Source organism: Theileria annulata, chromosome 4, assembly GCF_000003225.4.
Source record: "Theileria annulata chromosome 4, complete sequence, *** SEQUENCING IN PROGRESS ***".
NCBI classification, from domain to species: domain Eukaryota; phylum Apicomplexa; class Aconoidasida; order Piroplasmida; family Theileriidae; genus Theileria; species Theileria annulata.
This window is the reverse complement of record NC_011098.1, coordinates 1,418,041-1,438,469: the sequence shown is the minus strand read 5'-3', so window position 1 is coordinate 1,438,469 and position 20,429 is coordinate 1,418,041. Positions and strand designations below refer to the sequence as shown.

The 20,429-nt window shown below is 35.3% G+C and overlaps 13 protein-coding genes across 13 annotated transcripts, besides 25 other annotated features; 7 read left to right on the top strand and 6 right to left on the bottom strand.

Moving 5' to 3' along the window:
* Positions 1 to 14: 14 nt before the first annotated feature.
* TA10265 (uncharacterized protein) lies at positions 15 to 1,432 on the top strand (the record flags this gene model as incomplete). Its single annotated transcript, XM_948276.1, has 8 exons — positions 15 to 73; positions 111 to 207; positions 238 to 530; positions 561 to 711; positions 756 to 866; positions 899 to 1,027; positions 1,060 to 1,311; positions 1,346 to 1,432. The coding sequence occupies 8 exons, from the start codon at positions 15 to 17 to the stop codon at positions 1,430 to 1,432; spliced, it is 1,179 nt and encodes a 392-aa protein (XP_953369.1).
* A 143-nt stretch (positions 1,433 to 1,575) lies between these two features.
* Positions 1,576 to 2,670, top strand: TA10270 (50S ribosomal protein L3, putative; the record flags this gene model as incomplete). The annotated part of the gene is made up of 2 exons (XM_948275.1): positions 1,576 to 1,838; positions 1,890 to 2,670. The coding sequence occupies 2 exons, from the start codon at positions 1,576 to 1,578 to the stop codon at positions 2,668 to 2,670; spliced, it is 1,044 nt and encodes a 347-aa protein (XP_953368.1).
* Positions 2,671 to 2,675: 5 nt separating this feature from the next.
* Positions 2,676 to 2,723: a sequence feature (Signal peptide predicted for TA10275 by SignalP 2.0 HMM (Signal peptide probability 0.841, signal anchor probability 0.000) with cleavage site probability 0.813 between residues 16 and 17).
* On the top strand, positions 2,676 to 4,224 carry TA10275 (GTP-binding protein/GTPase, putative; the record flags this gene model as incomplete). The annotated part of the gene is made up of 3 exons (XM_948274.1): positions 2,676 to 3,025; positions 3,057 to 3,883; positions 3,968 to 4,224. 3 exons carry the CDS (start codon positions 2,676 to 2,678, stop codon positions 4,222 to 4,224), a joined length of 1,434 nt encoding a protein of 477 aa, XP_953367.1.
* Positions 4,225 to 4,319: 95 nt separating this feature from the next.
* TA10280 (vacuolar H+ ATPase, 116 kDa subunit, putative) lies at positions 4,320 to 7,130 on the bottom strand (the record flags this gene model as incomplete). The annotated part of the gene is made up of 1 exon (XM_948273.1): positions 4,320 to 7,130. One exon carries the CDS (start codon positions 7,128 to 7,130, stop codon positions 4,320 to 4,322), a length of 2,811 nt encoding a protein of 936 aa, XP_953366.1.
* Positions 4,473 to 4,541: a sequence feature (6 probable transmembrane helices predicted for TA10280 by TMHMM2.0 at aa 471-493, 513-535, 599-621, 628-650, 696-718 and 864-886).
* Positions 4,977 to 5,045: a sequence feature (6 probable transmembrane helices predicted for TA10280 by TMHMM2.0 at aa 471-493, 513-535, 599-621, 628-650, 696-718 and 864-886).
* Positions 5,181 to 5,249: a sequence feature (6 probable transmembrane helices predicted for TA10280 by TMHMM2.0 at aa 471-493, 513-535, 599-621, 628-650, 696-718 and 864-886).
* Positions 5,268 to 5,336: a sequence feature (6 probable transmembrane helices predicted for TA10280 by TMHMM2.0 at aa 471-493, 513-535, 599-621, 628-650, 696-718 and 864-886).
* Positions 5,526 to 5,594: a sequence feature (6 probable transmembrane helices predicted for TA10280 by TMHMM2.0 at aa 471-493, 513-535, 599-621, 628-650, 696-718 and 864-886).
* Positions 5,652 to 5,720: a sequence feature (6 probable transmembrane helices predicted for TA10280 by TMHMM2.0 at aa 471-493, 513-535, 599-621, 628-650, 696-718 and 864-886).
* Positions 7,131 to 7,576: 446 nt separating the features above from the next.
* Positions 7,577 to 8,842, bottom strand: TA10285 (uncharacterized protein; the record flags this gene model as incomplete). Its single annotated transcript, XM_948272.1, has 5 exons — positions 7,577 to 7,794; positions 7,822 to 7,891; positions 7,924 to 7,959; positions 7,992 to 8,237; positions 8,276 to 8,842. The coding sequence occupies 5 exons, from the start codon at positions 8,840 to 8,842 to the stop codon at positions 7,577 to 7,579; spliced, it is 1,137 nt and encodes a 378-aa protein (XP_953365.1).
* Positions 8,792 to 8,842: a sequence feature (Signal peptide predicted for TA10285 by SignalP 2.0 HMM (Signal peptide probability 0.998, signal anchor probability 0.000) with cleavage site probability 0.859 between residues 17 and 18).
* Positions 8,843 to 9,087: 245 nt separating this feature from the next.
* On the top strand, positions 9,088 to 9,957 carry TA10290 (uncharacterized protein; the record flags this gene model as incomplete). Its single annotated transcript, XM_948271.1, has 6 exons — positions 9,088 to 9,168; positions 9,229 to 9,361; positions 9,391 to 9,509; positions 9,540 to 9,690; positions 9,722 to 9,837; positions 9,868 to 9,957. The coding sequence occupies 6 exons, from the start codon at positions 9,088 to 9,090 to the stop codon at positions 9,955 to 9,957; spliced, it is 690 nt and encodes a 229-aa protein (XP_953364.1).
* Positions 9,958 to 10,125: 168 nt separating this feature from the next.
* TA10295 (DEAD-box-family helicase, putative) lies at positions 10,126 to 12,545 on the bottom strand (the record flags this gene model as incomplete). The annotated part of the gene is made up of 2 exons (XM_948270.1): positions 10,126 to 12,386; positions 12,422 to 12,545. The coding sequence occupies 2 exons, from the start codon at positions 12,543 to 12,545 to the stop codon at positions 10,126 to 10,128; spliced, it is 2,385 nt and encodes a 794-aa protein (XP_953363.1).
* A 187-nt stretch (positions 12,546 to 12,732) lies between these two features.
* On the top strand, positions 12,733 to 13,973 carry TA10300 (uncharacterized protein; the record flags this gene model as incomplete). Its single annotated transcript, XM_948269.1, has 2 exons — positions 12,733 to 13,075; positions 13,105 to 13,973. The coding sequence occupies 2 exons, from the start codon at positions 12,733 to 12,735 to the stop codon at positions 13,971 to 13,973; spliced, it is 1,212 nt and encodes a 403-aa protein (XP_953362.1).
* Positions 12,802 to 12,870: a sequence feature (6 probable transmembrane helices predicted for TA10300 by TMHMM2.0 at aa 24-46, 67-89, 117-135, 213-235, 250-272 and 297-319).
* Positions 12,931 to 12,999: a sequence feature (6 probable transmembrane helices predicted for TA10300 by TMHMM2.0 at aa 24-46, 67-89, 117-135, 213-235, 250-272 and 297-319).
* Positions 13,110 to 13,166: a sequence feature (6 probable transmembrane helices predicted for TA10300 by TMHMM2.0 at aa 24-46, 67-89, 117-135, 213-235, 250-272 and 297-319).
* Positions 13,398 to 13,466: a sequence feature (6 probable transmembrane helices predicted for TA10300 by TMHMM2.0 at aa 24-46, 67-89, 117-135, 213-235, 250-272 and 297-319).
* Positions 13,509 to 13,577: a sequence feature (6 probable transmembrane helices predicted for TA10300 by TMHMM2.0 at aa 24-46, 67-89, 117-135, 213-235, 250-272 and 297-319).
* Positions 13,650 to 13,718: a sequence feature (6 probable transmembrane helices predicted for TA10300 by TMHMM2.0 at aa 24-46, 67-89, 117-135, 213-235, 250-272 and 297-319).
* Positions 13,974 to 14,297: 324 nt separating the features above from the next.
* Positions 14,298 to 14,438: a sequence feature (Signal anchor predicted for TA10315 by SignalP 2.0 HMM (Signal peptide probability 0.002, signal anchor probability 0.944) with cleavage site probability 0.001 between residues 47 and 48).
* On the top strand, positions 14,298 to 15,689 carry TA10315 (sodium transporter, putative; the record flags this gene model as incomplete). Its single annotated transcript, XM_948268.1, has 1 exon — positions 14,298 to 15,689. The coding sequence occupies one exon, from the start codon at positions 14,298 to 14,300 to the stop codon at positions 15,687 to 15,689; it is 1,392 nt and encodes a 463-aa protein (XP_953361.1).
* Positions 14,364 to 14,432: a sequence feature (10 probable transmembrane helices predicted for TA10315 by TMHMM2.0 at aa 23-45, 71-93, 106-128, 194-213, 233-255, 270-292, 305-324, 344-366, 378-400 and 404-426).
* Positions 14,508 to 14,576: a sequence feature (10 probable transmembrane helices predicted for TA10315 by TMHMM2.0 at aa 23-45, 71-93, 106-128, 194-213, 233-255, 270-292, 305-324, 344-366, 378-400 and 404-426).
* Positions 14,613 to 14,681: a sequence feature (10 probable transmembrane helices predicted for TA10315 by TMHMM2.0 at aa 23-45, 71-93, 106-128, 194-213, 233-255, 270-292, 305-324, 344-366, 378-400 and 404-426).
* Positions 14,877 to 14,936: a sequence feature (10 probable transmembrane helices predicted for TA10315 by TMHMM2.0 at aa 23-45, 71-93, 106-128, 194-213, 233-255, 270-292, 305-324, 344-366, 378-400 and 404-426).
* Positions 14,994 to 15,062: a sequence feature (10 probable transmembrane helices predicted for TA10315 by TMHMM2.0 at aa 23-45, 71-93, 106-128, 194-213, 233-255, 270-292, 305-324, 344-366, 378-400 and 404-426).
* Positions 15,105 to 15,173: a sequence feature (10 probable transmembrane helices predicted for TA10315 by TMHMM2.0 at aa 23-45, 71-93, 106-128, 194-213, 233-255, 270-292, 305-324, 344-366, 378-400 and 404-426).
* Positions 15,210 to 15,269: a sequence feature (10 probable transmembrane helices predicted for TA10315 by TMHMM2.0 at aa 23-45, 71-93, 106-128, 194-213, 233-255, 270-292, 305-324, 344-366, 378-400 and 404-426).
* Positions 15,327 to 15,395: a sequence feature (10 probable transmembrane helices predicted for TA10315 by TMHMM2.0 at aa 23-45, 71-93, 106-128, 194-213, 233-255, 270-292, 305-324, 344-366, 378-400 and 404-426).
* Positions 15,429 to 15,497: a sequence feature (10 probable transmembrane helices predicted for TA10315 by TMHMM2.0 at aa 23-45, 71-93, 106-128, 194-213, 233-255, 270-292, 305-324, 344-366, 378-400 and 404-426).
* Positions 15,507 to 15,575: a sequence feature (10 probable transmembrane helices predicted for TA10315 by TMHMM2.0 at aa 23-45, 71-93, 106-128, 194-213, 233-255, 270-292, 305-324, 344-366, 378-400 and 404-426).
* Positions 15,690 to 15,874: 185 nt separating the features above from the next.
* On the bottom strand, positions 15,875 to 16,289 carry TA10320 (uncharacterized protein; the record flags this gene model as incomplete). The annotated part of the gene is made up of 3 exons (XM_948267.1): positions 15,875 to 15,928; positions 15,958 to 16,038; positions 16,152 to 16,289. The coding sequence occupies 3 exons, from the start codon at positions 16,287 to 16,289 to the stop codon at positions 15,875 to 15,877; spliced, it is 273 nt and encodes a 90-aa protein (XP_953360.1).
* Positions 16,290 to 16,583: 294 nt separating this feature from the next.
* Positions 16,584 to 17,861, bottom strand: TA10325 (uncharacterized protein; the record flags this gene model as incomplete). Its single annotated transcript, XM_948266.1, has 4 exons — positions 16,584 to 16,656; positions 16,689 to 16,855; positions 16,887 to 16,952; positions 16,983 to 17,861. 4 exons carry the CDS (start codon positions 17,859 to 17,861, stop codon positions 16,584 to 16,586), a joined length of 1,185 nt encoding a protein of 394 aa, XP_953359.1.
* Positions 17,862 to 18,299: 438 nt separating this feature from the next.
* TA10330 (uncharacterized protein) lies at positions 18,300 to 19,120 on the top strand (the record flags this gene model as incomplete). Its single annotated transcript, XM_948265.1, has 4 exons — positions 18,300 to 18,469; positions 18,502 to 18,776; positions 18,806 to 18,941; positions 18,973 to 19,120. The coding sequence occupies 4 exons, from the start codon at positions 18,300 to 18,302 to the stop codon at positions 19,118 to 19,120; spliced, it is 729 nt and encodes a 242-aa protein (XP_953358.1).
* A 39-nt stretch (positions 19,121 to 19,159) lies between these two features.
* Positions 19,160 to 20,092, bottom strand: TA10335 (uncharacterized protein; the record flags this gene model as incomplete). Its single annotated transcript, XM_948264.1, has 1 exon — positions 19,160 to 20,092. The coding sequence occupies one exon, from the start codon at positions 20,090 to 20,092 to the stop codon at positions 19,160 to 19,162; it is 933 nt and encodes a 310-aa protein (XP_953357.1).
* Between the last annotated feature and the right edge of the window lie 337 nt (positions 20,093 to 20,429).

The window sequence follows — 20,429 nt, the reverse complement described above, 5'->3', positions numbered from 1 at the left end:
TCACTATTTAATCAATGAATCGACTTTTTTTCCGACACCTTTCAAATTTAACTAAAAAACATGATTTTTTAAAGTATCTTCCTTCATATACACAATTTTATTTTTTTCAGAATAAATCAGTTGAGGCAAAGGGGTCTTCTTCTGACCAATCTCACTCCAGAAATACTGGATTCTAATGATTCTGTTGTAAAATTATTCTCTAAATGTGTATGTTTTTGAGTATATTAATATTTTTAGAATATAAACATTTGTAATGACGATGTGCATATTATGAGGACCAGATTCGGTTATCCTCTGGGAAAGGCTTTAGTTCTGATTGACCGAATGACACCCAACTATGATTTTAAATTCGATAACCCGAACAATGACTCAGAAAAATCTTATGAAAATTTATTTCAACCGTCTAAAAACTTAGATTTTACCAACACAACTTCTCTCAGACTTGTATATAACTCAATAATTGAAAACCTGCCTAAGGAATCTAGCGCCTACTTGTGTGACGAACATGAAGTTTCCTGCTATGTTGAACAGTAAGAATAAAATTTTATCAATTATTTAAGGTGTGAAAGACTTTTAACACTGCCAAATGATTTAAGGAGACTTTCCAACCCTGATCTTCTACACAGAGTAGTTACGATAACCGGAGCACCAAGATCATATGGAAGAGTAGAACTCTCGAATGTTATATTCGACATTACCAAGGTCCAAGTGGTATGCCTACTAAAAATTAAATCAACAATCATTTAACATTTTAGGATCCGAAAAATATAATATTCCGCTTCAAAGCCAATGGTGATCAAGACTCATTGGCTTGGGTAATTTGCAATTCCGACAAGGATGTTAACACTATAATATCTAAGATCCAGGTAATGTTTAGTGTGAATGAAATTCAAATCAGGAAGTCCCGATACCAAGGCGATACCAATATGGAAGTTTAATGGGAGCTTCATTTCTCTATTCCTCTAGAAGCTCATTTTTCTTATCACATCCGTCACTTGATTTTATAACAAATAGAAGCAAATATCAGGTAGTCATCACAATAAAAATTATGTTTTATAGATATTCACAATGGGTTGGCACTCTGACGTTGATGAGGCTGAGCTAAGAACCCTTACTGACAGCCTCAAGTTTTATCCTAAAGAAATAAAGATTTTCAAAATAGACTCCAAAGACCCTGGAAAGAGCGAAACTTGCGCTTTCTTGGAGTTCGACAGGATGAGAAACACAAAAAAAGTCATGGTCAGACTCCAAATGATCAAGAACAGGTGGAAGATTCCAGATCACTCGGGATTTTACGCTTATCCAAGAATAGTAATGATAAAATAGTTAGATAAATGAAATTTAGGCTGATGTGTGGTGGAAGTCAGACAATGGATGCCATTATAATGATTCACATTTCAACGCTGATCTTGATGAACCTGTAGAATACTAAATTTCCATTTAATTTAACTATACACATCAATATAATTAATTTTATTATTGTTAAGAAAATTTTTTAAAAATTAAATACTAATAAAATTATTGTATGCCAACGTGTTGTGTTGAGAACATTCATAATTAATATAATGTTGTATTATGTTTAATCGAGTTCGGGTCCCGGAAATGGGACGAATTTGTAATTTTATTTCTTATCGCAACCTATCAACTAGTAAAATTTTGAATATCAAAACCCCTTACTGTAGCAGATGGATTAAAAGAGTGGAACGAATGAACCGTAATAGGAAGATTGAAAAACCTACAAAATATTTAGATTCCATACCAGAAACTGAAGTTTTTACGGAAGAAGATGTTAAAAAACTGTCAATAACACCCACAAAACCAATATGGAACACAAGAAGGTATTTAAATATTAAAATTTGTAGTTAAAAACAACAATTAACAGAGTTTAGGAGTGGAGTTTTGGCATATAAAATTGGTTGCATGTCACTTTGGGACGATTGGGGAGTTCGACACGCAGTCACAGTATGCCAAGTCGACAGATGTGTAGTACTGGAAAAAAGAACAATAGAGAAACACGGATATGAAGCGTTACAACTCGGACTAGGATATAAGAACATAAAACAACAGTCGAAGCCAAATATCGGAAGATTCATTAAACTGGGAACGGGATCAAAGAACCATATTGCAGAGTTTAAATGCTCAAGTGACTGCCTTCTCCCAGAAGGACATTATTTCAGTGTCAGACATTTCACTCCAGGCCAGTGGGTTTTTGTTTCAGGGTGGTCCAAAGCCAAGGGTTTTAAAGGAGCAATGAGAAGATGGTCGTTTGGAGGCCAGAACCAAAGTCACGGAACAGAATGTAAAGCCCACAGCGCACCAGGCTCAATTTCTCAGGGCAAATCCGTACATATAGTTTGGAGAAATACTAAAATGGGTGGCCACGTTGGTCCCGATCCGAGAGTAACAAACTGCAGAGTATTTAGAATTGAGACGCATAGAAATTTGATATTCTTAAAAGGCGCAATTCCTGGCGAAATTGGAAGCGTAGTTAAGATTAGAGACGCTCTAGGGATAAGTGCTAGGAAAAACAAAGGACTTCATATACACTATCCGACATTCTTACCTATTCCAAACCACCCTTATCCAGTGACAATCCAGGAACCTGTGAATGAAAGGGATCCTTTCCTGTTCCCAGAAGATCCAATGTATGACTTTAAATCCAACAAATAGTTGATATGATAGTTTCCCTAGTAGTAATACTGTATTTTAAAAGCTCCCTTTCTTTCAAGGTTCCCCAAAATTTTATTGTCAATCCTTCTGAACTTTTCCCAGACTCAAAAAATTTGTACCATAAAATGTCATCTTTAAACTCAAAGTCAAAGAGCACTTACACTGGTGTTGGAGCTAAGGTGGCAAAAAGGTTCAAGGAGCAGTTTCGCCTAGGAAATTATAGTGAAGTTAGATCAGTAAGAAAGGCGCTAAAGAAATTCAAGAGAATTGAGGAGAGAAAAGTAATTAAGAGCAGAACAAACACCTTGATGGCTCAGCAAAGAATAACCTCAGATGTTGAATCGGACACCAAAAAGTATTTTCTACATAAAATATTTATTATTTAGAAAATTGGACAAAAAAAGTTCAAATCCTTTCCCGACCCAGTTGAATAAATCAAAGGATAAAAACTCCAAATCTGCTAAATTAGGACCAAAACCTGTTAGACTGGGTTTGAGTCTTGATTTGGCTTCTGAGGCATATGGAGGAGCTTCTTTGATGAAGGACTTTGACCCTCATCACAGAAAAATTTCAACCCTAAACTTTATAGGAAGTTACCTCCACACGACAATGCTTCCCTCTCTAGGGCTACCTGAGATTTGTCTGGTGGGTAGGAGCAATGTTGGAAAGTCCTCATTCATTAACTCCCTGATGACATATGTCAAGAACAAGTCAAGGAAGTGTGACATGGCCTTTGTTTCTAAAACTCCCGGGTACACCAAGTCCATAAACATCTTCGAGGCTGTTGACTCGAGGGATCGTGGTGTTTTATCACTGGTGGACCTCCCTGGGTACGGGTACACTGAGATTAAAAACGCCGAGACGAGGAAGAACATGCAGAGCATTATGAAGGCTTACTTGAAGCGCAGACATGAGCTAAAGCTTGTTTTGTTCCTCGTGGACGGGAGTTGTGACCCTCAGGATGACGACTACGAGGTCCTAAAGTACTTCAGGGAAGTGGGTATGCCTCACCTCTTCATCCTCACCAAAATGGACAAGGTCAACGTACCTCAGACTCCCGCACAGATAATGAACTTCAGACAGTTCTTTGACCTAAAAAGTCCTTTACCTATCCCATTTTCAAAGCTTGGTGGTGGTGATCTTGGTAGTATTTGGAAGGCCATTTTAGATGCTTGTACCGATTCACTTGATATTTCAAAGCTTAACATTACAGGTTTCTCCCTATTTGTTATATTTTTTTAAAGTTTATTCTCATTTCTAATATACTTAAATAGTTTTCTGTTCAATATTGATTTAGACAAATTTGAGAACGTGGAGCCAGACTACTCGCGTTTCGTCGACTCTCAGGCCAAGATTTCACTGAAGGACCTCAAAAAGCTGGTTTTCAAGAACTACGACATGCTCCCTGACAGTGTCAAGACTCTTGATATTGATTCTATGGACCGAGACGGCCTTCTCGACGTTTTAAAACTTGCGGCCGACCGGTCCTTCGAACTTCACAAAAGGCCCATAGACCTTGTGCAACTGAAACATAATCTAACCAAATCCAAATAATCTAACACAATATATTATGAAATCTAATGTATTCAAATACAATATATTATAAAATCTAATGTATTTAAATACAATATATTATGAAATATAGTACATTATTTGGGTTCCATAATTGTCGGATCATCCAGTAGTAGTTTAATGTTGAAGGGTCTGAAGAACCTTCCGTCAGCCTTGAAGAACTTGTTCTGGAACTCAACCCACTGCAGACGTAGTGCGTGTAGGTAACACTCGAGTGAGTCCATACAAAGCATGATGAAAAATGTGAAGACTGAGAAGAAGATGGACCTGATGAAGAGTCCGAAAATCATAACAAATAGGCTGGTGGAGCTGTCGAGGCAGTTTAAAATGAGCTGTTTAAAAAGCACCAAGGATAACTGCTGGTGAGAGAGTGATAGTGCCCAAAGCCTCAGATATGATGCTGTATTACTGATAGTGCCCAGCGTGAACTCTATTGTTTCTATAAACTGGTGTATGAAAAGCTCAGAAAGCTTAGGAGCGTGGTGGGGTTCAGAGGGGACAGCCTCGTTCTCATCCTTCTGTATCGTTACTGAAAACTGGTTATCCTTGTTTTTGGCATCGACCTTCTTGAACTTGTCCACTCCGAGGTCAAGGCTGCTTCTTCTATGGGGGTAGTTAGGTACATTCTCCCTTGCGATAGCCTCAAGGTCCTCCTCCTCGGGTCCACAGTAAACCATCTCGTAATCTCGTGTTGAATTATTATTTGTGCGGGTTCTTCCTTGTTTCTTGATTGTGAAGTAGAGGATCAGTGGCTTTGGAATAAGCATCATTGGTACGGAGAGTATCAGAATTATCATTAAAACCCTCTGGACTGTCTGTTGGCCTTCGTACATGATCTCATGGGGCTCCAGGGTCTTCATCATACACATGTCAATCAGCGTTGTGATGATGCTTGGCTTTGCGTACCCGCTATCAACTGGCGTCAGCCACTTGTGGAAGATCAGGAAGTTCATGTATCCCACGAAGGAGCACATCATTGCGAGCTGGGGCACAAACTCGAAGAAGAAGTCCAGTACACTAGAGAAATAAATAGCATTGAAGCCCTTGAGCACAATCCCCAACGTCATCTGGAAGAAGCCAAATATCACTGAGAATTTCATTTTGAACGAGTGGAGAACAGACTGCTCGTTCACTGCACCTATCCAGGCTGAGTCGAGTCCGAACACAACTGGGAAATTTTTGGCTGACTTCACCAGAGTTTCTACGTACGTCCCGTCACTCTCTGAGCCTCCTTCTGGAGGGGTTCCGTTTGAAACCCACCCTGTTCCGAAGAAAGAGTTTGGGAGTGAGAGGAAGTCGTTGTATATAAAACCCGCGTACGTGGCCATTATTCCCATGAGCAAAATCATGTACCTCCCCTCCAAAATCATGTTTGCAATATCTCCTGAGAACTTCCTCTTAAGCTTGCGATAGTAGAGTATCAGGAAGAGGGCGAACAAGATAACGCAGAAGCCGTGGGCGATGTCTCCAAACATCAACCCGAACAGGAACGGAAACGTCATCACAGTGAACGGCGCTGGGTTAACTTCTTTGTACCTCGATATCCCATAAGTGTCCACCACATTCTGAAATGACTTTGAGATCTTGTTAGTTTTGTTATACGTGGGCGGGATATGTGACAGATTCTCATGGGATCCTGGATGTAATGGATGTACTGATACGAACGGAGCCTGAATATCAACTAGCAAAAGCGCACTAACAGAACCTGATGCTTTCTCAGCCAAAAGGTGTTCTCTTATCTTTTCCTCCTCATCTGCTGGAAACCAGCAATCTGCTCGCAGTGTGATATCACTGCCTTCGAAGTGGTTGAGAATATAGTACAGATATTTTTCCTTTTTACAAAACAGAAACCACTCTTCTATCACGCTGTTTCCTCCTGGTCTTATAACTTCCAACAAGCAAGCTATTTCACTTCTAAAATACTCTTTATATGCCTCTAATGCTCTCTTCTTGTCCTTAATGACATCCTCTAGTGTTTTTAACCTTGGAGCAAGTTCAGATTGGGTCTTACACCAGTTGAACAACTTCGCCTGAAAACCTGTACACAACTTCTTGATTTTGTTGTACGTTGCATTGTTGTTTGAGGATTGGCAGTAAATTACGAAAACCGTCTTGTCGTTATCTGCGTCCAGCTCTTCCTGATCCACTAAACCTTTACTCAAGACCATTGCTCTCAAATCGGTAGTGTCATGTAAAAGCGTGAAAACATTTCCCCTCATTGCTCTGAATATTGCTCTGGAGAAAGCCTCCTTTTCCTGAGAACTGATCAAACCTGCAATGTTAGTGAATGAAATTGACGATGAGGTCCTTGAGCTCAAGTCATAGGGTGAAAGGTTAATCATTTCAGTATCAGACTGAGTGTTGTCGTTTAACAAGTGTTCTCTAGAATCAGACGACTCATCTAGGTTTGTTACTGGCAGTGAAATTGTGTTTGGAATATCTGAGAAAGATCTATCCGGTGTTATCAAGCTAAGCTGTTTAGATGCCACTAACAAGACGTAGTATTCACTAAGTGCCTCGTCTCTTTCCAACCTAAGGAGTGAATCGTTTTCCTTGAACATTTGGAACTGGTCGTACAGTTTGACCAGTGATTCTTCCACTTGATCTAGTCTGTACATGTTATCATGTTCCAGGAAGTTGTCTATGTTGTGCCTAACTATCTTTGAGTTGGGTAGTTTCGCTATTTCTTCGTACAAAACTCTTATCATTCTCTCCATGTGATCTATACGTTGTACATACTTCTTATATGGTCGGTCCATTCTTCTTTCGTTCATATCGATATATTGTATGTTTGTATGTCTACTCAGGAGGTCGATGCAGCTTCTTGCTCTTTCGTGAGGAATGACTAGGGTACCGTGTACCATAGTCTCGGATCTGAAAATTCCCATCTTTATGGATTTTAAGGTCTCATTAGTGAAATTTTAGTAAATTAAATTGTAATCTTTTTTAAAACATTGAGATATGCTAGAATCAAACCTTAATCAAACTAAAAATATTATACAATCGAGAAAATCCCAAAGGAAAGGTTGTTTTGTGGAAAAACGCAACAATTAAAAAATTTAGAGAAAATATCTTGGAATTATATTTAAAAAATTTTAAATTAAAATACAATAGGGAAATACCTATATTAAAATAAAAAATCTAGTGTTTGCTATACTTATGTACGACATGGTAGATGTGGTGAAGCCTTGGCTAGTCTGAGTGTGCACATGTATATTTTTATTTATTTATTTAATTACAGAATTGGCATTTAAGAAATATTAAAAATTTCTGTCAAATGGACCAACTAAATATCTATTAAGGGAAATTAAGTGTATACAAAAATTTATCAAATTCATGGGTTTAGTCCCTTCTTTTCAAAATAATCTTCTTCGAGATATTGTTTGTACTCCTTATACTTTTCTTCATCAATTGGATTTTCCTCATACTCTATGTGTTCATCTCTCGGAGTCCATACCGGATGTTGTCTTACAATTGATGGAATTATCTTCTCCATTACTTCCACTTTATCCATCATTCTACTGTTTTTTTCTACATACATTTTAGTTCTTTCTTATATTCATTTATTTATTAACTTACTACAAAATTCGATCCCATCTTGGATCCATTCATAGAATTCTTCCAAATCATCCATTGTTTTAATGTTTTCCTGTTTCAAAAATTAGTCATTTTTGTCCATACCTTTATTACTTCGTTCCACTCTTCCTCATTTTTCATCTAAAATTAAATGTATGATGATTAAAAAATACCGCAAAACAGCGTGCTAACGTTTTCACAAACAAATCTGTTCCTCTAATATACGTTACTCTTTCGGCTGCTATCCTCTCCTTTAAAACCTTCAAAAACTCCTCTGAAATTGCCGGGTGATCATCACTTATCCTATACTTTTTAGCAGCCAAGTTTATTAGTTCGTCCAATCTTTTCAACAGGTACTTATCAAGCGCCCTTTTCTCCTGAAGTTCCTTTAGAACCTTGTCCAAGTCCTCTTTTTCATTCTGTTTAAAATTAAAGCTTAATTGTATTTAAAACATACCATGTAACAAGATACCAATCTCGTAATGTTTCGTTCTGACTTTTCTTTTCTGAGCTTTGAAGCTATTGGTACTATCTGTTCTGCTATTGTTTGAAGTCTTTTAATTGATTCACTATCTTTACTGTCTCTATATGTAACAAATGCGTTGGATAACACCTCCTCCAAAAGGTCCTCTTCAGCTAACAGATCCTTTATGGGTTCCAAGTTCTCTTCATTTATTTCAACAAACTTATTTTCATTTTGGGGTGTTTGAACACTAGAAACCTTACCTTCTGATTGTTCATCTCCTGTACTTTCGGGAGTTTTACCTCTATTTATTTCTATACATTCGATAAACGTTCTTAGAGAGGCGACCTTCTCAATCAATGGTCTATCTAGCAGGATTTCGCCGGAAGGCTCATTAACTCCGGGCAGATTGAGTTCTCCACCTGGAAGAGGGGTTCTAAAAGAGGAATCTCCAAAGGATTGGGTTTTAAAGTGTGTATACGGTGTTTTAGTGTTAGTGCGAAAAAGATAAGAAAAACCACGAGGAATCAGAAATATTACCAATAGTAGGAATATGAACATAATAAATCATAATTAATAAATATTACAATGAATTATATGTACAATAAAATGAATGTTATGTGTTAATTACAAATAAAGTATTTACATCTTTTCATCAAAAAAATATATCAAAGATCAATTTAATAATATTATTTTACACTTATTATGAAAAAACAGCCATATAATTTATTCTGGCGATTTTATTATGCTTGTGGGTATTCGATCCATCACTTACCGTTTCCATCACAATTATTTTATTTTACACAATGAAACACAATAGATTAAAAGGGATTAAGATAGGCAAAAGAATTGTAGTGGGAACCTATGCTTTTCCACTCAATCCTTCGGTTTGTTTACCCAAAAATTTATATATAAAATTTCAAACAACATTTTAATCCCTGATTTAGGAGAAAAAGAGATACGGTTCCATGACCCATAGATGGGTTTGTATTTTAAGGTCTCTGGATGACGAAAATATGGCACATTACGTCAAAAGGGTCCAGTTTGATCTCGACCCTTCATTCCTAAATCCTAAAAGAGGTACTTATTTCACAGATTAATATTATTAGTCTTCACATCAATTCCATACGAAGTTACTGAAGTTGGTTGGGGAGAATTTTATATCGGAGTGAAGATATTTTTTGTGGATGAATCCTTGGAACCAGTGACTCTCCAACACCTTTTGAGGGTATTGTTTCAGATAATAACAAATTCATAGCTAAATTCTGGCGACGGATCAAACGTCATTACTACTGCAGTGAATGAAACCTTTGACGAGATCATATTTAACGAGCCTCATGAGTGGTTCTACGACACTCTTATCAGGAGCTCCTGTGATAAACTCCCACCTAGTAAATATAGGGACTACTGTAAGATTTAGATTTTGATATTTCGTTTTAGTTTGGAACTTTGACCAGAAGGAGAAGGAGACTGTTTGCAGATACATTTGCAGTCAGTCCTACTTCCAAAACGAAACCTACCGGTTACTTGCTGAGGCTTCTGAACTCTGCAAGCAGGTAAAAACCACGTAATTTTATTTTTTGTAGATCCAACAGCTTCAGGAACAGTATTACTTATTAGAAAACAAATCTCCCGGGGTTCTTTTAAAGGATAAACCGTTTAACAGTATGTTTTAAAACCCAAATATTCTTTAGAACTTATGAGTCCCATGGGTTTACAACCTGGCCACCCCGTCCCCTGATTTATTATCTACTATTTAGAAGTAAATCCTTTTCTTTTTAGTCATAAATTTACATATGGAATCGCAAATAAAACTTTAACATATATTTATATATTTTAAAACATTAAATTTCTAAACTTTTCCAATGTGATACATGTCTCGACAGAAAGTATCTGCTAATCGTGTATGGATTTACTTCCATAACCTTTGTCAGAAACTCTCTGCCCGGTTGTATTTTCTCTGAATATATAGTGTACAGATAAATCAGTGCATTAAAATCTGGACTAAAATCCATTTTTTGAATAAAATATTTTACAGTTTCGGCCCCAATGGGCCTTGGCTCCAGTCTGAGAGTGCTGAAAACTAAGGATAGTTCCTCTTCACTTCCCACGTTCCATGCTGCGTTTATATTCTTATCAAAAACTGACTTTATGTCTCCGCAATCTATGTTACACTGCGATTCTAATTCAAGTGGAACAAATTCCAAAAAAATACTAGCACACGTTATTAGCTTCTCCAACTCAAATGTGAAAAGTGTTAACAAAAGTGAAATGTTATTTATTTCTAACATAATATGAGTCACTTCAGACTTATTTCTATAAAATTCTGGTGATTTATAAAAGACCCTATCCAAGTAAACTAAAACTTTTGGCCCATCTGAATGAAATATAGTTTCATAGGAAGTGGATCCGTCTCCAAGGCTTCTAATGTAAACTGACATTTCTGAACCATTTAACTCAAAATACATAAATGTTTGGGAACCAGATGGGTTAAATATCCTGACAGAATTTGCAGAAACTAGACCAATTATTGAAACTTTGAATTTAAATTGTTCCAAGTCCATCATGGATGTGGCCAGAGAAGGCTTAATCATCTTTGAAAGGTCAGATTCTGGCTGGAATAGAGTAGTAAAAGTGATGGAATTTTTGAATATTGTAGAAATAGAGTCCTGATATCCACCATTTTGCAGTTCCTCAACTGGAAATGATTTGAAATTAAGTGAATACATGAAATATCTGTAAGTTTCAACTTCTGATTCCATGCAAACTGACACGCAAATCCCTTGTGCTCCAAATCTTCCTGATCTTCCTGACCTATGCAGAAAAACCTCTTTTGAGCTTGGCATATCCATATTTATGACCAGATCCACGTTTGGAAACCCTATTCCTCTGCTCATTATGTCTGTGCACAGGATTATAACCTTATCTATTGAGATGTACTCAAACATTTTCATTCTATCACCATGTGACAGTCTCGAGCTATTAATATAGCACTTGAACCCTAGGCTTTGGAGAAGCTTACATGTTTGTACTCTGGTATGTGTTTGGTTACAGAAAATAATACACTTTCTATAATCAACATTAAACAGGACCTTGGCGACCACTTCCACTTTAAGTCCAATTTGCATAACAATATTCGGTGCATCTGGAACACTTCCCATATAGAACTTAATCTTCTCAAGAACCAGGCTCGGAGGGTTTAAATCAATTACTTCATCAACACTTTCTGTCGTTTCAGAAGTAAGGTAATATGATTCCTTGTTTGAGCCAGCGGTTTTAGGATCCATATACCTGCTCAGGTAACTGGTTGATAATATTATTTTCGTTAATTTCCTTTCATATGTTGACAAATATTCAAAAATATCAGAGGCCTTTGTTATTCTTTTAGAAATAAGTAGGTGGTTAAGGTAATAGAGCAATCTTGGCTCAAGGTTTAACAAATCTTCAACTTTAATAGCGTTATCATCCTCCCCTTTCATTTTTGTTAATTTATCTATATATTCTGAATCTGCTTTGTTAATAATATCCTCAAATGACTTGAATTGAGGCTTCATGAATGTTGCTGAAACTGCTACTACTTGTACAAATGGGTTCACTACTTTATTACATATATATCTGGTTTGTTCTAAAAAGTGGTCATCCAGTAATAAATCCGCCTCATCAAATATTAGCAAGTTAGTTTTTAACAACATTCCATTTGACTTTATTCCGAATTCAGCAACTTCATTATCTTTTGGCTTCTTTTTAAGGATTGTTATAAACTTTCCTGGCGTTGAAATGACTACATTGAATTCATTAGTTTTCAGTTGATTTATTAGTTCCAGCAATTTCGAGTCAGATGCCAATATTATTGCATTTACGCATTCCAAATACTGTTTAATTGATGAGAAAAATAGGTAAATCTGGTATGCGAGTTCACTGGTAGGGACTATGAACAGAACTTCTCCAAATAAAATGCTGGGAGGCTTTGAAAAATGAGATAAATCCTCATGATATAAATCTGAATATTCATTTCCCAAAATTCTCCTCTTTATAATCTTGTTTAGAACTACTATACATAATGAAACAGTCTTTCCCGTTCCAGATTTCGATTGAAATATAATACCTAAGAAACAAAATATAAAAAATTTATAAATTTACTGTTTTCATCTGTAGAAGACTTTATTAAACTGAACTGGATTGGCGATGGCTCAGTAATTCCAAAATTTGCCAGCGATGATACGAGAGATTCATCTAAATCTAGGTTTGAAAAGGAACAATTCATATATCAGGTCACAATTAAATAAATTATACTATAAAAATAATTTATATGGAAGAAATTTATGTTATAAAAATGTGCTCTTTACACCATATCATAGTAAGAATGGAATTTATTATCGGTTTTATTGCCACATTTTCCTCATATTAGATGCAACCAATTATATTAATAAAATAGAATTCAAAAATTATCTATGAATAAGAATAAACCTAGTTCTAAGAGCCTATCTGCATATGTTGATTTATATTTTCCAAATGTTGCCATTTCGCTAGTTCATAGCCTTCTTGTATTTTTATCTTATTTTATCAACAACTTCCTGTTCAATTGCTACTATCTTGTTGTTTCCAAGACCTTCTTCTCCCTATTTAAGTGCCTAAACAACCTCTACACAGGCAACCTGTATTTTCTGACAAAGTGGTTAGAATACTCTGTATCATATTTTGTTGTATTCACATGGCTTCGAAGATATTCCTCCAAATTTGATGGATACGCGTTTCATCATCTTTTCCATTACCGATATGGAATCATAAACTTCAGTAAGCTTTAGTTAAATTATTGATTTTAGAGGATATGATATCCAGAGTTCTAGGAACTCTAAGCGCCGCATCATTTTTCGGATATTTATATCAAAAGTACTTTAATGTAAATAATAATGCCTACAACTCCAGCCTAAAGAAAACATTGTACAAAATGCTGGAATCAAACACATGCCACACACTAATGGAATGGCTGGTATATTCAAACTTTAAAAAAAGCGAAAGGAACTCTTTCACAAGAAAGTTTTTATCTGGATTATTAGTACTGCCCTCACTTAAATACGAGGATCGATATTATGATTTGGCCGAGAAGTACGTAGCTTTACTTTTCGAGTATTTCGTTGTAGAATTCACATTCTCGTTATTCCTATACACTCTTTCGTACTTATTCTTAAGATCTAGAACAACACCAAAGGCGAATATGATGCTAAACACCATAATTAGGGGAGTTTTCGTGACATGCGGGAATTTGTTTTTGAGTAAGCTGGAAGGTTTGTTTTATAAAAATAATTGTTGTTCAGGAAAAGTAACTCTAGATGAATCGAAATCACTGGTTTTATTTTTCGAGGAAAGGAACGTTCTTTTACTACTAGTAAGGATTACCTCAAGCCTTCTTGCAGCATATCTTATTCCACTATTTCTCCCAATGCCAAGTATAATGTGCCTAAGATCATACAAGGATCTGTTCCCTAACACATCGCTAGAGGGCAAATTGTACAGAACAGACTTATGTGGTAGTTTCTATGTAAGAAATGAAGGGGATCTAAAGGGTGATGTTTCTAACAGCAAATGGCCTGAAAGCAGCCTAGGAAGTCTATTTTCTAAATTAGAAGAGTATCTAGATAAAAAACTAAGCCATAAAAAACAAACAGATAAGAGAATAGATTATCGTAACTGATTAATGCAACAGGAACTAATGTGTCAACAACAAATGCGCTAATAACTATTTTAATATAATTTTAACTATAATATCATCCCCAAAATAAAATAAAATATTATTCCAAATAATTTTATATTAATTTAAATCTAATTTGAAAATTTCATGTTTTTTGATTACCGTATCACTAAATCGGGTCTTCCTCAAGTGTACCAAGACATTTAATTATTAAAGTTTAAATATATACCGACGTTTACTGCTAAATTAAAATGCATTATCTTAACAATCATTCATGTTGACTGTATTTTTAGTTTTTCTTAATTAAATTCAACATCATTCACCAAAATGGACGACTTGGACCGATTTGTAGATGCTAACGAATCATATAACAATATTCCCAAAAGATCTCACCTTTGGGCATATTTTAAAGAGTTCTGGTTGGCAATTGTTACATGTTTAGCCTGCGTTCTAGCAATAGTTCAAGGCTCATGTATCAAACTCAATCTCGACAAGGAAACAGGAGTGCCGTTGCTAATGCTACCAGCAAACTTCTTCCTAAGGCACGTCCGCGGTTTCGTTGTTTTATTTATAATTTTCTCAGCGGCGACCAAAACAGCTCTGCTCTTTGAAACCAAAAGATCAACTGTTAAACGCAAAATACTGTTTCACTATTTTCTAAATACATCATTAACACTGTTCGTAAGCTTCGTGGCAGCATATTTGATAATTATGCGAAGAGATTCCTCATCTCAAACAAAATTTTTCGCCAAATTCGTAAACGAGTCATACAGACCACTAACCAACTTTGTAAGATTTTTCAGAGGACTGGCAATTCACGATATACCAGGTAATATAATTACCACAAGAGTTGAAAATTACAACGAACTTGGCGCTCAAAAATTAGAAGGCGGCCTGGGAGATGGCTACAACGCCCCGGGATTTGTCGTATTCGGAGCATTTTTGGCATGCTCGACATATTTCTTGGGTAAAGACGGAGAAATTCTGCGAAACCTAATGCAACTTATACACAGAAGCATGCTAGCAGTATACTGGATATTGCTTTGTTACAGTCCATTGGCACTGTATTTTGCAGGGATTGTTCAGTATGACCTGGTTCAGCAGGAAGGAATGCTTGGCTTCTTGTCCCTAAGATATCTGCTCCTTCTTGCCTGTGTATGTTTAGTAACCCTCGTGCAAATTTTTATACTCCTTCCATTTCTTCACTTCTGTAGAACTAGAAAGTTCGGATATGAAGTTATCTCGAGACTATTCGCAATCATGCCCAACGCATTCGTCGGAGGCTCCTCAGTACGCATGGTTGAAAAGACCAAAATGTACCTAAAGAGCAAAAGGTTCAGCGTAGAATCTGTGGACACATATCTCAACTACTGCACTTTGATAAATGGCTCAGGAATCGCCTCTGGGTTTGTAATCAATGCAATCTTCTCCCTGAAATTATACGACGCCGATTTTGACTGGGCTGTGATCTTCAAAATCGTACTTACTGGCCTTTTAGTAAGCCTTGCAGTCCCCGAGTTTATCCAGGGATACATGTTTGGAATCATATTTTTTCTAAACACGTCTATGATAAATCCCGACTTTATCGTTCTTATTTTGCTCGTGGACTGGCTCATGGACAGGTTCAGAGTCGTCGCCAACGTCGTTGCTGACGCACTCACTGTCGATTATATCGAGTCCATTAGTAAATCTTCAACCGCTACCACACAAAGCTTGTAACATTAGTTAAATCAAAAACTCCTTTATTGGAGTCACGGAAATTATTATCAATATGAATCATTTAAATTATTAAATTCAACAATAAAAAATTGCTATGATGAAATTCAAAGCATTATATGTTCAATTAAATTCGTTTTACTCCAATGTAGATTCAATTAACCTTTCGAATTGGTCGCAATGCAGGATCAGTAATTCGGCTTCGTAAGGGTGACTTTCACCTTTGTGCCGTCTATCTCCCCCTAAAACTAGTTAAAGTAAATTAAACAACCTGGTCTAGGTGCAATATGGAGAACTTGGCGTCACCATATTTCTCAAAATAAACGACTCCATATCTATCCTCCGAATGCTCCTATCATTAATATAATAACACAAAACTATCTATTACTAATTAAATAGATCCATTATGTAATGTTTCTATCAGTTCTATTATATATTTTTTCATATGTATTTCTATATTGGAACCTTGTTGGATTTATTCAGTTCTACATCTTTAAGTTTTCCGAAGTGGCCAAAAATCTCTCTTAGGTGTTCTGAAGTCAGATTCTTTGTCAAAGGGTAAATATAAACTGCGCATTCTTCATCATCTCGTTTTTCTTCCATAGATTATCTATATTACAGAAAACAGTTAACTAAAATATAACATACACCCAATAATACAATAAACTTATATTCCAGCCAGATTCAATAAAATATTTATAATAATTTATTTGATTCTTTTAATATATAACAAACATCCATGGAATCCTTGAATTGATGTAAAAATTATGATTAGAGGCTAACGTTTTACACATATACAAATGTAAAAAATAAAGCTACAACATTCAAAACTTTAATTAAAGGCTACAAATCATATGGTAGAAGTTATCCCGTTTTTAGGGTTATTGAAAATCTACATTAGTATTGATTAAATAATTTTAATCTTACCGCCCACAGAGAAGGATAGTCCTCTGGCCTCGTGGTGACCTTCCTAAAATAATATTTAAGTAACCTAAAATATACTTTTCTGGAATTGGATCCTTTTTCCTCAACAATTCATACTCAACCTCCTCATAATCTTCCTCATCTTCCTCTTCCACTTTCTTGGGATAATAATTAATATGAAGAGGATGGACTAGAAGCTTTGTATTGACATGGTCCTCAATTATGTTTGATATAGGTTGATCATCCTTAAGTGAAAGATTAATGTGATGGACTTACGTTTATAAGTTTTAAGGGGTCGCCCAAATCTTGTAATAGACTATCAATCTTACTGTATTTCTCCTTCTAAATAATGGTTAAATCTGAAAAACTTACTATTTTCAAAAGCTTTCTATTAAAGTTTCTGTTTAATACATTCCTATCCACTGGATTCGGAGAGTTTATTTGAGTTTCAAACAGGGATGTGGTTGTTCCCTTGTTAATAAGAGGTACATTTTCAAAAGATCGGGATGGGTTTGAGCTAGTTTTATTTTTTGGATCATCACTGAATCCAACGTTTTCAATCCCCTGCGAATTAACTCCTATGAAATTTGACATAAAGTCTGAACCTTGGTTTCTTATCCTATTAACGTTAATTACATGCTTAACAACTTTTCTGAGCTCATCAAGTAGATATTCTGACCGGTTGCCTCCAACAGAACCAGAAAAATTTTTTGGATCAACTCCAGAGTCTGACTGTAGTCTTTCAAATCCCTGGTTTATTGTGTCTGATGACTTTTTAGAGTAATCAAGGCTCCTAATCTGGCCTAATTTAAAACTATCAGATGAAGATAAATTATCGATGGAAAATCTTATTGATTTCTTCCCATCAGATGATGAAAGCACGCTTTTATTGGTTGAATTTGACCCAAGTTTCGAAAAGTCATAGCTTGACAATGAGCTCAGTTCATCAAAATTAAAGTCTGATCCAGATTTTATTGATGACCTTTTACTAATCTGATTAAAGCTGGACATTTTTGAACCCAAATTCTGGTTCATTTGTCCAAATCTGGTTGTTTTCGGGTTGAATTTTCCAACCGTTATATTAAATTTAGATGTTTCTACGTTTGTAGTTTTATGTGATTTGACATCGTTTGAATCTGATTTCAAATCATTTCCGATGACTTGTTGAACTTCTTTAAATCCACTTCTAAGAAGCTGAGGGTAACATGAAGGTGGACGTAGTCCAACATGAATAGTTTTCACCTTTTCCATCTTAATAAATAGTCAAAAATTATTGAAAATAAAATAAAATAGAACAATATTTATAAAAAGAAGCTAGCCATTAAAATCCTGGAATAAACTCAAGAATAAATTACTTAATAAATTAAGTAGTTATTATAGATAGATCAGTTAAGTATAAGGTGCAAAATAAAATTTTTATGGTATAAAAATATAAATTAATAAATATAATTTTAAAAAGTATTTTATATAAAAAATCCAGAATGATCAGCGATTTAAGATCAAATTAATATCTCTGATAAAATTTTAGACCAGAGGTAACACATTATGTAAATAATTTTATAAACCCATTATTTCAAATTATTAGATTATTTTTAATGAAAGTTAATTTTTAATAATAAATATATTTTTAAAACACATCCGTTGCCCCAAATAATCTTAAGAAATATTTATATATTTATTATATACAATATGAGTTTACTTATAAAATGTTTCTTTCCACCCTCTAAATATTATGCTTGTACAGGATTCCATCTAATGGAATCAAATTTATTTGTACTAACCCAAACTATGGGCAAAAAGAAGAGAAGGAAGGTTGAGAGGGTCGTCAAGACTCCAGAACAAATCGAAACATCTTCCAGGTACTTCTATTGACAGAACATGAATATTCTAGTAATATTATTCGTCGACAAGATATGGTTGGGACACCGGAAACTCCCGAGTCCATTTCTAAAACCATAAAGGGTCAACTAAACTTAATTTCTAAGGGCTACATAACTAGAAAACACATCGCAAGATTCCGCAAATACAAGGTTTGTTTACAACGTTTTATTTTTAAGGCTTTACGAGAACTGGGCAAAACACACGATTCTCCGAGATCTCTCAAGAGCTCCTTCGTAACACCTCTTACTAGACTACAGCATGAATCTGAGCTCCCCAAAACTTTGAGTTTGTTTATTCCCACCTCATTTTTTTAGACCACACCAGGCACGAATTTCCTCACACTTTACACTACAAGGTAGATTGGTACGGGTCATCTACCCCTTGTCCTTATCCTCCTGATAATCGGTGTTACGTTTCATTTAACTTTAAGGACTTGAATCTATCATACAAGTTAGAATTCTTTTATAAAATATAATTACAGGCAACTTGAAGGTTTGAAGGAGATCCTAGGACCGAAAAGATACGATTTGAAGAGTGGAATTTGTGTTTTGGAGTCGGATTTGTTTGACAACTTGAACCAAAACGCATCTTACCTAGGTAAACACATAGCGTGTATTAATTTTAGGTGACATTACTGAGAAATTGATGAAAGTTGTTAAAAGTTTACACTAATTTACATTACCCAATCTGTATGAAAAAATATTATTCATTGTATCATTTTCATATTCAAGTTGTGAGAATGAGCTCTTCACCCTTGAGAGCTCTTCCGTCGACAGTTTTGCTGTGATAATTTGATTACTGAGAGTGTCAAGAAGTCTAATGTTTCTGTAACCGAACCTGAAAATGTTAAATATTGAGTATAGGTACCTAGAGTAGGAGTCCAAAGTCTTCATCAGTAGGTTAGAGGATATCATAACATGGTGGCTGGATAAGTTATCAATTAGTTTCTCAGTCACGACCTCAAACAGCTCTTTATCATCGAATCCACACTTGGAATAAGCTCCAATCATGTGAATATAAGAGACAGTCTCACTAATTTTAGACCTTTTAATCACGTTTGATTTATTGAGACTACCGTTTTCGCAAATTTGCTTAAAGTCTAATGATAGCTCAAACTCCTTCAGTTTGGCATCTCTATGACGGTCACAAACAGTTTTTGAGATTTTCGAAAACAATGACCTTGGACAGAATGAAAAATAAGAAAACGACAATGAAAGTAAAGAAAGTTCCTTTAGGGATAGGTTTTCGAGGTTCCTCTCAATAGCAGACTGTGCCATATTATACAACTCAGAGTTACGAATTTTAATGCGCTTATATATGTGTAGAAGTCTAATCCACTGTGATGGAGTAAAAAGATCCTTGGATTTTGCGGTTTTATCGTACACATCATTCCAGAAGCTGGCATCAAAAATCTGATATTGCAGTCCTTTATAGGCCAGTTTTAAGAGGGAATCCGGTGGGTAAACTATGGAATCCACAGAACCTAGAGTTTTAGCTACCAAATCATCGATATTTGACCAATTATTTCTATCATTAATGAATGTTTTGATACAGGACGAAAAAACATTTTGTTTGGACCTGAACTTTGACAAAATTAACATATTATAAATGAATTACAAATCTAAATGACTATTAGTCAAAAATACACAAAAGGAGGAATTTAAGGAGGCAATTAATAAAATGGAAATTTAAAAATTGTCTACGATTAAAATTATTAAAGGATTCTAACACAATCCGAGCCATTAAAATTATTTATATAATATGCTTGTAATATTTTACATTTTATAATACAAATTGTTGTGATTTGGTGATATGTGTGAATCAGTCTAGTCAACTTTACAGATGGGGTCTTCCATAACTAAATTTAGACTATTTACCTCATTGATTCCTTAGTTCTATATATTTTTATAGAATCCCAACGGCATCCGCTTAAATACT